General features: G+C 43.4%; 1 protein-coding gene across 1 annotated transcript in view; it reads left to right on the top strand.

The window, feature by feature from the left end:
* The window catches only part of ARAP1 (ArfGAP with RhoGAP domain, ankyrin repeat and PH domain 1), a 48286-nt gene that overhangs the window by 19485 nt on the left and 16531 nt on the right, over positions 1-12270 (top strand). The window contains exons 17-22 of the mRNA XM_044668111.1: positions 52-264; positions 1228-1333; positions 1643-1790; positions 2646-2732; positions 6612-6680; positions 7665-7782. Coding sequence (XP_044524046.1) covers positions 52-264; positions 1228-1333; positions 1643-1790; positions 2646-2732; positions 6612-6680; positions 7665-7782 — 741 coding nt within the window. The remainder of the gene's footprint in view (positions 1-51; positions 265-1227; positions 1334-1642; positions 1791-2645; positions 2733-6611; positions 6681-7664; positions 7783-12270) is intronic.

Below are 12270 nucleotides of genomic sequence, written 5' to 3'. Positions count from 1 at the left end.
AATTCTCTCTCTGATGCCTCCTCCTTTCTTCTCTCCCTCCTTGTCATCTAGGATTGACCTCAGAGGGCATCTATCGTAAGTGTGGGCAGACGTCAAAGACACAGCGGGTGCTGGAGAATCTGCGTCGAGATGCTCGCTCTGTGCGGCTCAAGGAGGGGGAGCAACATGTGGATGATGTCTCCTCTGCCCTCAAGCGCTTCCTGAGGGACCTGCCTGATGGGCTCTTCACCCGGACTCAGCGCTGTGCTTGGCTTGAAACAGCAGGTGCTGCTGTGGAGTGGACCTGTGGGCTGACCAGCTGACAGACAGACAGGCAGACAGATGGACGGACGGACGGATGATAGACTGTTGGTAGGCAGGAGAAAAGACCAAACCAAGAGCAGACTGTTGGACAGACTGATTACACTTTTGAAAAATGGGCCTGCTGACAAGCCAGGATAGTGAAGAATTTTGAGATGATGCTGAAGGGATTGGATGTTTGGTCTGAGAGAGAGAAGACTTAGGGGGGTCCTGAGAGCTGTTTCCCCAGAAGGCCTGTCCTGTTTGACCCCGAAAAGCAGAACTAAGAACATTGTAGGATAGGTAGGATGGAATTTCAAAATGATAAGTTTAGGCTCGAGATAAACAAAACTTGTTAATGATTAGAACTGTTCCAGCATGGAAGGGGCTGCTTCAGGCAGCAATGACTGCCCCTCTCGAGAGGTCTTCAAACAAAGGCCGACTGACCTCTTCCACTATGTTGTGGACGAGATTCCTTTTCAGCTGTAGGTTGGACTAGTTGGCTGTTGTGATCCCTTCTCACTCTGATTTTGTGACTGATGGCTGGACAGATAGATGTGCTAACTAATCAATGAATTGACTGACTGACAGAAGGACTGGTCAAGTGATTGACCAGCTGCCCAACTGCCTGATAGGACAACCTGACACCTGAGTAACTGAATGGCTCTGGCCAAATGACCAACTTCTCTAGTTCCCTTCCCTGCTCCCTACTCCCCAGCCCTTTCCCTTATTTCCTACACCTTTAGATTTCTACTCCCATGTGGCACTGGCAGAACAACTCCTGTCCTTACCTCCCCACCAGTCTCTGGGGTTTGTTGTGTGAAGGCCCAGGGTGGGTGCTGGGGGAATATGGGCTGGGAAAAGCTGGCTGGGGTTGAAAAAGAAACTAAAAGGATCATAGACTCTGGAGGGCCCAGACCTCATACCTTCCTATCTCCTGTTCCCCAGCAATTGAGAATGAGGAAGAGAAGATTTCTAGGTACCAGGAACTCTTGGGACTCTTGCCCCCTGTCAACCGGGCTACAGTGAAGGCCCTCATCAGCCACCTGTACTGGTGAGACCCAGAGAAGACATCATTTCTCCATCTCCCCCATATCCCTCCACCCCCTCCCCATGCTGGCCTATCCCATCTATGGAACTTTAGGCCACAGGTCAGAGGATCTGGCGCCCCACTCCCTCCCCTTGGGAAAGGTTTCTCCCTCTCTTCACTTCCAGGCCAAGAACCATCTGGGTTCTTGGTTCTCTCATCTAAGGGGTCTTTTTTCCCCTAATGTTCCAGGGCATTCCAGGAAAAGGGGATCTAAGGGGCTTATCAGATTAGGGGAAGGAGGACCCTGAATTAAGGTCTTCCCATCCTTCACAGTGTACAGTGCTTCTCGGAAACCAATCAGATGAATACCCATAACTTGGCAATTGTATTTGGGCCTACGCTTTTCCAGACAGATGGTCAGGACTACAAGGCTGGCCGAGTAGTGGAGGACCTCATCGATCACTATGTCCGAGTGTTCAGTGTACGTTTCGGGAATGGTGATGGCAATGGAAAAAACCTGGGAACTATGGAATCCATGTCCCAAGGGGTCCCAAGCCCAGGACTGGAAAGGGACTGGAGATTTTTCTGGAGTGGGAGTCAGGAGACCTCCTTTCTAGTACTTGTTCTACCTTTGATTCTCTGTGTGACCTGGTATAAGCCACTTCCTATCTTTTATCTTTGGTTTTCTCCTTTATAAAAAGAAGGAATCAGACTAGATGTTTTTTCAGGCCCCTTAGAACATAGAACATAAAATGTCAGAGCTGGAAGAGACCTTAGAACAGAAGAAGAGGCGATATGTGTGGGTTAGTGGAGAGAATGTGGGATTTGGGGTTAGAGGTCCCGAGTTCTCATCCTGGCTCTGCTTCTTAGTAACTCTGACCTTGGGCAAATCAGGGAGCTCTCTATCCTGTGGTCTGTTTCCTTACCTGTAAAATTAGGACTAGATGGTCTCTGAAGGCCTCTCCTAGTTCATAGAAATTAAGACTGGAATATTATCCTTGGCCGGGACCTTAGGCATACAATAGTCTTCTAACCGAGATGGCATGGCTGTGAAAAATCAGTTCCATCCAGATTATACACATATAAAGCCCTTTGTTGAAAAAAAAGAAAAGAGAATCTAGTCCAGTCTCTTATTTTCATAACTGGGGAAACTGAGGTCCACAAAAGGAAAGGATTTTCCCAAGGTCACACAGGGAACCCTCACCCTTAGTAACTTCCTTTGAGATTCTAGTGGGTAATTTGGGAGAGGGTAGCTAGAAGAGCCACCTTACCCCATCACAGGCAATTCCCCGACCCCTGCCCTCTTAATTCTTTGTTGCCTCCTATCTCCCCTTAGGTGGATGAGGAGGAACTGAGAAAGCAGCGGGAGGAGATTACGGCCATCGTCAAGATGAGGGTGGCGGGCTCAGCCAGTGGAACACAGGTAAGGCAGCCAGAGTCCTGAGCAGCCCACTGGCTCCAACCAAGCTCCATCCTTCCCTGAGTTTGGCCTCATTTTCTTTCTGCCTGGCCTGGCCTTTGGGCACTGACTGTCCAAACCACGGAAGAGGGAGACGCCCTTCTGTCTCTAGCCAACTGCCACTGGTCCCTGCCTGTTCTTGCCACTGTTCCTTTGGTTCCTTAAGTTCTTTCATTCTTTCCTTAATGAATAAGCATTCGTTAAGGGTTTCCTACAGGACAGACCCTATGCTTTGCTAGGGACAGGGGCTACCTAAGTACCAAAATGAAAAGCAGGCCTTCGAGTCAGCCAGCAGTCAGTAAAATATTTATGGGCCAGGCATTGAGCTAAGTGCTGGGGATATAACAAATGACAAGAACAGAGTCTCTGCCCTCAAGGAGCTTGGGAGAGGCTACATGCAAGTGACTATACAAATGATATATATGGAAACAATGCAAATGGGGAATAATCTTGGAGGGAAGTCATTAGCAATGTGTGTGTACACGTGTGTGTGTGTGTGTGTGTGCGCGTGTGCTGTAGAAGGTCCATTTAAAAAAATTTTTAAATTTTATTTTCCCATAGTTGCATATTCATGTTCTTTCCCTCTCCCCCAAGCCCCCCGCTCAGCCCCACTTAGCTGATGCACAATTCCACTGGGTTTTACATGTATCATTGATCAAGATCTAATTCCATATTATTGATAGTTGGACTAGAGTTATCGTTTAGTGTCTTCATCCCAATAATATCCCCATCAGCCCATGTGTTCAAGCAGTTGTTTTTCTTCTGTGTTTCTCCTCCCACAGTTCTTCCTCTGAATGTGGCTAGTTTTCTTTCTCATAAGTCCCTCTGCCTTGCTCTGGATTCTTGCATTGCTGCTAGTAGAGAAGTCCATTATGTTTGATTGTACCACAATGTATCAGCCTCTATGTACAATGTTCTCCTGGATCTACTCCTTTTACTCTGGAGGTCTTTCCAGTTCACATGGAATTCCTCCAGTTCTTTGTTCCTTTGAGCACAATAGTATTCCATCACCAACAGATACCACAATTTGTTTAGCCATTCCTCAATCTAAGGACATTCCCTCATTTTCCAATTTTTTTTACCACCACAAAGAATGCAGCTATAAATATTTTTGTACAAGTCTTTTTCCTTATTATTTCTTTGGGGTATAATCCAAGTAGTACTATGGCTGGATCAAAAGGCAGATAGTCTTTTAAAGCCCTTTGAGCACAGTTCCAAATTGCCATCCAGAAGGGTTGGATCAGTTCACAACTCCACCAGCAATGCATTAATGTCCCAATTTTACCACATCCCCTCCAACATTTATTACTTTTTTTGCTGTCATATTAGCCAATCTGCTAGGTGTGAGGTGGTACCTCAAAGGTGTTTTGATTTGCATTTCTCTAATTATTAGAGATTTATAACACTTTCTCATGTGCTTATTGATAGTTTTGATTTCTTTATCTGAAAGTTGCTTATACATGTCCCTTGCCCATTTATTGATTGGGGGATGGCTTTTTTTTTTTGTATAATTGATTTAGCTCCTTGTATATTTGAGTAATTAGACCTTTGTCTGAGTTTTTTGTTATAAAGATTTTTCCCCAATTTGTTGCTTCCCTTCTAATTTTGGTAGCATTGGTTTTGTCTGTACAAAAACTTTTTTGTTTAATGTAGTCAAAATTATTTATTTTACATTTTGTTATTTTTTCTAACTCTTGCTTGGTTTTAAAATCTTTCCCTTCCCATATATCTGACAAGTATACTCTTCTGTGCTCACTCAATTTACCTATAGTTTCCTTCTTTATATTCTAGTCATTCTGAGTTTATCTTGGTATAGGGTGTGAGATGTTGATCTAGGCCCAATCTCTCCCATATTGTTTTCCAATTTTCCCAGCAGTTTTTGTCAAATAGTGGGTTTTTGTCCCAAAAGCTGAGTTCTTTGGGTTTATTGAAGACTGTCTTGCTCAAGTTGCTTACCCCTAGTCTATTCCACTGATCCTCCCTTCTGTTTCTTTGCCAGTATCATATTGTTTTGATGACCACTGCTTTATAGTACAGTTTAAGATATGGTACTGCTAGGCCACAGAAGGTGCATTTTGAATTGGGCAGTGTTAAAGCCAGGAATACTCTCAGGTCTTCTGACTGGGAATCCATCCCCCATGCAGCTTCCTGTGGCTGAGATGCTGAGGGGCCAGAGCAGAGCCTGGGATCTATCCTCTGGTATTCAGAGAGAGACCACAGGGGCCTGGAGTTGGAAGGAGGGAGGGATCCCAGGTATCATAGAATTCCTAGGTACCAGAACCTCAGATCCAGCAGAGAGTTCAGGAGTCACTGAATCTCATTGTTCAAAGGAACTCCAGAAGGCATCCACTCTAGTCTCTCTCCCTGCAGAGGAAACCTTCTTCCAGCAACACCAGAGTAGTAATTCACCATTAGAGTGATACTGCTCTTTTCTCACAAAGAAACTGAAGTAGGTAATGTAAATATTATTCTTTTGCAGAGGAGGAAACAAGCTTAGAGAGATATTGCTATTGGCCTTTGGTCACACAGCTAGTCATTGTCACAGACTTTAAACTCAAATCTGTCTGTATGCTTTCCAATACCAAGTGGTCACGAAGACCTGTAGGGATGGGGAGCTCACTCCCTCTCCTGAAACACTTCTATTTGGGGACATATTTGATTATTATTGTTATTTTTTTAAACCCTTACCCTGTCTTGGAATCATTGCTATGCATTGGCTCCAAGTTGGAAGAGTAATAAGAACTAAGCAATAGGGATTAAGTGGTCACACAGTTAGGAAGTGTCTGAGGCCAGATTTGAACCCAGTTCCTTGTCTCTGGGCCTGGCTCTCAATCCACTAAGCCATCTAGATGCCACCTTGACATCTTTGATTATTAAGAAATTGTTCATTGGTGCTCTGTGCCTTACATCTACCTCTCTGCGCTCTTCCTTAATACTCCTTAATTGTAATTTCTGCAGCCAAATAGGACAAATCTGATCTCTTTTTTACTTGACATACCTCTAATTGAAGCTAAATATCTGCTGAAGGATGGGGGCGGGGTAGATTAGTTGAGAGGGCATCAAACAACCCGGGGAAGCGTCCTGCTTTCTGCACTGGTGATGTATAAGGCAATCTCTCTGCCCTTGGCTAGCCCAGTGTTGTCCTCACCAGACCCTCTTCTGTAGGTCCACCTTGGTCAGACCCCCATTTTTCATTGTGCCTCATCTAGAGTCTCCCTCTGTCCTGGCCAGGCCCCTCTTTCCCCTCACATTGGCTAGCATTTCCCTTTGCTCAGCTTTTCTAATTTCTCCCCTGGACTCAACGTGCCCAACCCAGACAGACCTCTCCCAGGACAAGGCCATTCCCTAAGAGGGATAATTCTGGGGATGAGACATAGGGGTGGAGTCCTAGGAGTCATAAGATCATAGATTTTAGAGCTAGAAAGATGAAAAATGACATAAAGGCTGCCCTCAGGGACCTTAGGAGGGGGGCAAAGAGGACACGTGCACATGGGATGTAATTGGGACACACAATAGAGCGTAAGAAGGTTCAATGAGTCTATCTACAGGCTTTTATTAAACTCTTCTACTTACTGGACATTGTGCTAAGTGCTGGGGATTCCTAGAAAGGCTAGTAGAGGACCCAAAGAAAGGCTTTAGGAAGTTCTGAGGTGGGAGAGATGACTTTCATCCCGGTCCAGCACTGTGCCCTGTACACTACACTGTCCTTAGCCTTCTGTAGCTCCGTATATGTCTCAGAGGGTAGAAAGAAGTTGCCAGAAGACTAGTGTTCTTCAGGGGAGACTTCTGTCCCTTTTTGTCCCCTTTCACCTTCTCTAACTCTTTCTTCTCGTCCCTCCACAGCATGCTGGAGATTTCATCTGCACCGTTTACCTGGAGAAGAAAGCAACGGAGACAGAACAGCATGTTAAGGTGAGCCCGAGGAACCTCAATGCCCAGCCTTGGCCTCTGCTCCTGGAGCTGTCCTAGGTGCTGGAGCCCATTCACCCCAAGCCTGTCAAACAGAATTCTTGATGCCTCCCAGTCAGGCCTGTCTTCCAGGGACCTCCACACTGGTTTTTTTCTAGAACTGATCAGTGTTGAGGGCTGATACAGGCCATCTATAGAACCAGGCGCTAGAGGAAGTTAAAGAAATGATCCTAGTAATGAGAGTGCCATTTGCAAAGTGTTTTTCTCAAAATAGATCTGTGAGGTACTAGGTAGGGTCAGGTTGAGCATTTCCCTTTTTTTGGTGTGAATGAATGAGGCTCCCAGAGTGAGGCAGCCTCTAGTCACACAGCTAGCACATGGCTCCCATTTCCATAGCATTCTAAGATTCAAATTGCAGTAAATGGCAAAAATATTATTATCATTTTAGAGATGGGAAAATGGAGGCTTATAAAAATGAAATGACCTATTTAGAACCAGCAGGTAGTTGATGAAAGAAAGGGAGCTCAAATCCTGGCCACTTGACTTGCAGGTCTCATGAATACTTGATACCTGGGGGGAACTTGGGGATTTTGGCCCTATAAAGATGGAATAAGGTGGCCTACTTAACCCAGTCACAACTTACAATGATAGGTTCACAGATTGGGAGCAGGAAAGGACTTTAAAGGTCATTTAGTTGGCCAGTTGTCTCATTTTAAAGATGAAAAAATCAAGACCCGGAGAGGTCACACAGCTGGTAAATTTTGGAGGTCGGATTTGAATCCATGACTTTGGACTACACATCCTATCTTCTTTCCACTATATCTTATCAGGGCGCACCTGAACTGGAGTCTGGGTCCTGGTTGATTCAGGTTTTCCCTTTGCCCTCTTTTCAGGGATCAAGCTGTGGCCCAGGCTTTGGGGGACAGTAGTCTTCTGGGATTAGGAAAGAAAAGTCTTATTTCTTGACGTTATGCCTCTTTCCCTCAGATCCCAGCATCCATGACAGCCCAGGAGCTCACCATGGAGATCCTAGATCGTAGGAATGTGAGGATAAAGGAGAAGGACTATTGGACCTGTTTTGAAGTCAATGAGAGGGAAGAGGCAGGTAAGTGGTCTTTGGAATATGGATGGATTAGACTAGCAAGAGGTGACATAAACATGCGTTCACAGAGATTCATGCTGTGTTCATGTGAACCAGGGCCACTCAGTACAGCAATTTGAAAGAGGGCTCTCAGTGTGAGTCCTGGGAGTTGAAAAATGAGGCGACTTGATTAATTTCTCCCAGTAATTTCAATTCCTTCAATTCTTCATAAAATGAGTACAGGTCTGAATTTTAAAATGAGTTCGCTAAAAAAAATGGAAAGCAAAGGCTTCTCTAAAGAGTGATTATATATTAGCTCTACATCCATACTAAGGAGTGAAAAGAAGAACACTCATGCACAAGATTTACATATCCAAATGAGATTAATTAAATAATATCCTGTATAGCTAACTGAGGCCTCTGGAAGTCCAGAGACAGGAGACTGGTGGGTACTATAGTCCTCCAATCTTCATCTAGGTTGGGGATTTGGTATGGCAGCTCTCTGTTTTCCCCCATTTGCACAGGAAAAGGCCCATTTCAAACCTCCCTTCCCTTCTTTTCAGGAGGTTCAGCATGTTGTCTGGGGGCGAGCAAGATGTATGTTATCTGTTTCCATATCTGGTCTCTGGGATCATTGAGCACAGTAATTGGTTAAGAGGGATGAGAAAAGGAAATTGGAATGCTCCTTCTCAAAGTTGGCTAACAAAGGAGACAGACATTGAGTACTTTATCTGTGACCTCAAGTACTACGAGACCAATTGGGCTAAATTCAATCCTTAAACAGAGTTATACTTGGGGAGATGAGAAGAACATCTCAGCCGATTTTAGGGGTGACCACAAAAGAAAGACAGAAGCAATTAAAATCATGTAGTTATACTGGAGAGTAATCAATTAATAGAGGCATGAGACTTCCCAGAGAATTCTGCCTTAAAATTGCCTAGCTATTGCCAGGAGAATGGCCTCTGGTTGTTCTTTCAAGTGAGGATCAAAAGCTCTTTGATGAAGTGCTTATAGCTTTTCCCCTTGGCACTTTATGTAAGAATGTTAACTCAGATTATATAGAGGAGGGGTAGAATACATAAAGCTCCCCACGGGGTGGGGCAGCCTCAATTATTAATATAGCTGCCTAGAAATATGTATATGCATGTATGTATATATTCTCTGGTAAGTGGTGTTAATGCATTTACATTCCCCTGAAAAGGGATGCCACTTATGGTTATAAAATTCCCCAAAGCAATCATCTCTCTTTGTACAAATCTTAAGAAAGGTCCTAGAAACAACAGACTAGGCACCATACAATGTACCATGGCAGCTGTACCGTGATGGTGATGGGGTGAGGGCTGTAGACACCGGAGAGTTTACTACCATGTTCTAGGTCATGAATAATGGAAGCGATGGTGATAGAGGTGATGCGATGGTGGTGACGGAGGGATTGATGGTAAAGGGGGGATGATATGCGCTGATGGTTAGCATAGGATCTTAGACTTGCAAGAGACTTCAAAGGTGAAACAGTTTGAGCCATACCTGAACAAAAATCCTTCTTACAACATCTCCCAGAGGGGTCATTCATTCTCTCTTTGAGCACATGGAGAATGAATATTAATCTGAACCTCTTTTTAGCATCCCTAAAACCACCTTTTGATTTTAAAGCAAAAAACCTTAGGGCTGAAGCTCTGAACCAGATCTCTCTGAGGCCATGGGTAGAGTTCTCCCTCTTCTTGTCTACCACGGTAGAAGATGCCATACATGTGCCCTGCAGTCATTCTAAACATGACGTGGTTACTCCTGGTGTCCAGAAGACTAGCCTCTTGTTTGGACTGAGGTCTGTCTGGCAATCAAAGAGGCTTGGGAAAGGGATGTCACAAGGAGCATGAATTGGCGGAGGGGAGAGGAAGTGGTGCTCTTTCCTTGCAATCATAGACTGAGAAGGTGTGGGGTCTGGCTCCGAGCTGGTGGTGCTGCCTGCTCGAGGAGGAGGTGGCTAAGAGAGCTGGTCAGTCACATGTGGCTTGGGTTTTTCCTCTTTCTTTCTCTAGCCCACTTTTTATTATTTGTTGAATAATTACAAAATTAAGATAAAGTCTCTGAAGAATTTTAATCATGACACGCACTTCCATTGAGAGGGTACTCACTGCTTTCTGAGGACACCTATTTTGCTTTCAAGCGCCTTTGAGGTGCTGCAAATCATAAGCTGTCTGTACCTTCTTGTCCTTTGCAATTCTTTTCCATGCTTCTCATAAATATTGCAAACAGGACTTGCAGGGTGTGTTGGAGGCCTTCCTCTCTGGGTCAAAGAACCCTCAAGGGGTCCATGATAGATTTCAGGGGCCCCGTAAATGTGGATGGGGAAAAATTACATCTTTATTTCAATATAATTACATTTTTATTTCAATACAATTTGTTTTCTTTGTAATCCTATGTATTTTATTTTATATAATTAAAAACATTATTCTGAGAAGGGGTCATCAGACTGACAAAGAGATCTATATCATCAAAAAACCATTAAGAACTACTACTGTAGGTCTTTTTCAACATTGCAAGGATACCTGAATATGCCTTGGGCCATCTCTTGCTGTGTAACTAGTTCACTACCTTTTCTTATTATGCTTTGCCTGTTTGTACATCACATAGATTTCCCCCCATATACCTCTAGCTAGCACTCATGGTGCCATGCCTTATAACAAAGAATTTTTAAAAAAATTCTTTAAGATTTAAATTCTTTAAAATTAAAAAAAGAAACAAGAAATTCAGCAAAACCGATTGACACACTAAAAACATCTGACATATGCATCATTCCGCCCTTGTGGACCACTGCAAAGCAGTGGGGGAAGGGGATCTTCTCATATTTCTTCACTGGGGCTAACTAAACTTGTTCTTCAGTTTCCCAACATTCAGTTTCGATTGTTTTGTGGTGGTTGTTCTTTCCATTTACATCATTGTAGTCATTGTGAATATTGTTTTCCTGGCTCTGCTGACTTCACTTTGCATTGGTTTCCTGGATATCTCTTACACAACATCTCATATGCAAGTTATTATTGGAAATGTGCTGCCAGCCTATTTACGCCTGCCATGCATCTTTCCCATTGATCTTTGAGTGTGCTGCCATTTTAAGGTTTTGTAGGTTGTGGTCTATATATACCATGACTTCAAGCCATGTAGCATCACCAGAAGAGGGTTAAAATTGGTGCTAAAAAGATGGATTTTTGTTGCAGGGGATAGCTTGGGATAGTGGGAAGAGTTAAATCATTTCCTATATACCATTCAGCCTGTTTTGCTTCCTCTTTATCAATTCTGGACCCAGTTGATTGTCCAACTGCAGTGTCTGATATATTGCTGAATCAGCTCTTTGAGTTATTCATTCAACTCCTTCATTTACTTGGTTTTTCCTATGAAGATAGAGTGAGCTTTTTTGAGTGACTAACTGTAAATCTCTTTTAGTTATTCAGGGTTTAGTATCATCAGCCCAAATCAATCTACTTCAGCATTTAAAAGGAAAGTGCCTACATCAGTAATTTATTTTATTTTATTTTTTAAACTCTTACCTTCTGTCTTAGAATTGATACTAAGTACTGGTTCTAAGGCAGAAGACTGGTAAGGGCTAGGCAATGGGGGTTAAGTAACTTGCCCAGGGTCACACAGCTAAGAAGTACCTGAATCCAGATTTGAACCCAGGACCTCCATCTCTAGGCCTGGATTTCTATCAGCTGAGCTACCTAGCTCGCCCAATAATTTAAATGAGAACTATTCATATTGTTCTTTGATGAGCTTTCTACTTTTTGTTGTACTTAGAATTTAATTTTCGAATTCTTCTTTTCTCTTCTGGGACAGCTTTCTCCAAAAGATATTAGACCATGGGATCCTACCTCTCCTTTTTTCTGATTTTGAAATCTGCTCTCCCAAAATCTAGGATGGATGTACATTTAAGCCATCTTTTGTCTCTTCTCTATGATGGGCTCTCCCACCAAGTGGTCACTTCCCCTCAAGATTCCTGTGGTTTCTTCTTCAGCATCCACCAACTCCTAATTGGTTATAATTCGATCCAAAAAAAGTTCCTCTTCCCTTACTTTTTTACTTTCCAAAGGATAAAATTATTATTGAGGCAAACCGAGAACTCATTCGCTTCAGAGAGTGAACTCCTGGGTAAGTGAGAGTTCCTCATCACTACATGATACCCCCATGTCAGACTTATTATCTATTTTCCACTCTTCATCTCTTCTCTTCTTCTGCCTGGGTGATCTATAGTATATAATCCCATGACAATTTTGGATCTTCTATTTTTTCTGATTCCTACCCAAATTCTCTTCACTATGGCTTTCATCCTATGGTTCCTAGATATCTTCACATGAGGAAGGTGATGATGATTTTAATGCTGATGGATGAGCATGAGAGTGATACAATGACCATGGGGTTAATTGTCTTGCTAGAGATGGTGATAGTGATACTGGTGATGACAGTGTTGGTGCTGGTGATTGATATGGAGATGATGGAGGTAAAAGTGATGATCAAAGATCT

The sequence above is a fragment of the Gracilinanus agilis genome, chromosome 3 (genome assembly GCF_016433145.1).
Source record: "Gracilinanus agilis isolate LMUSP501 chromosome 3, AgileGrace, whole genome shotgun sequence".
In the NCBI taxonomy this organism is placed as follows: Eukaryota; Metazoa; Chordata; class Mammalia; order Didelphimorphia; family Didelphidae; genus Gracilinanus; species Gracilinanus agilis.
The sequence above is the reverse complement of the archived record's forward strand: the minus strand, read 5'-3'. Positions and strand labels throughout refer to the sequence as shown.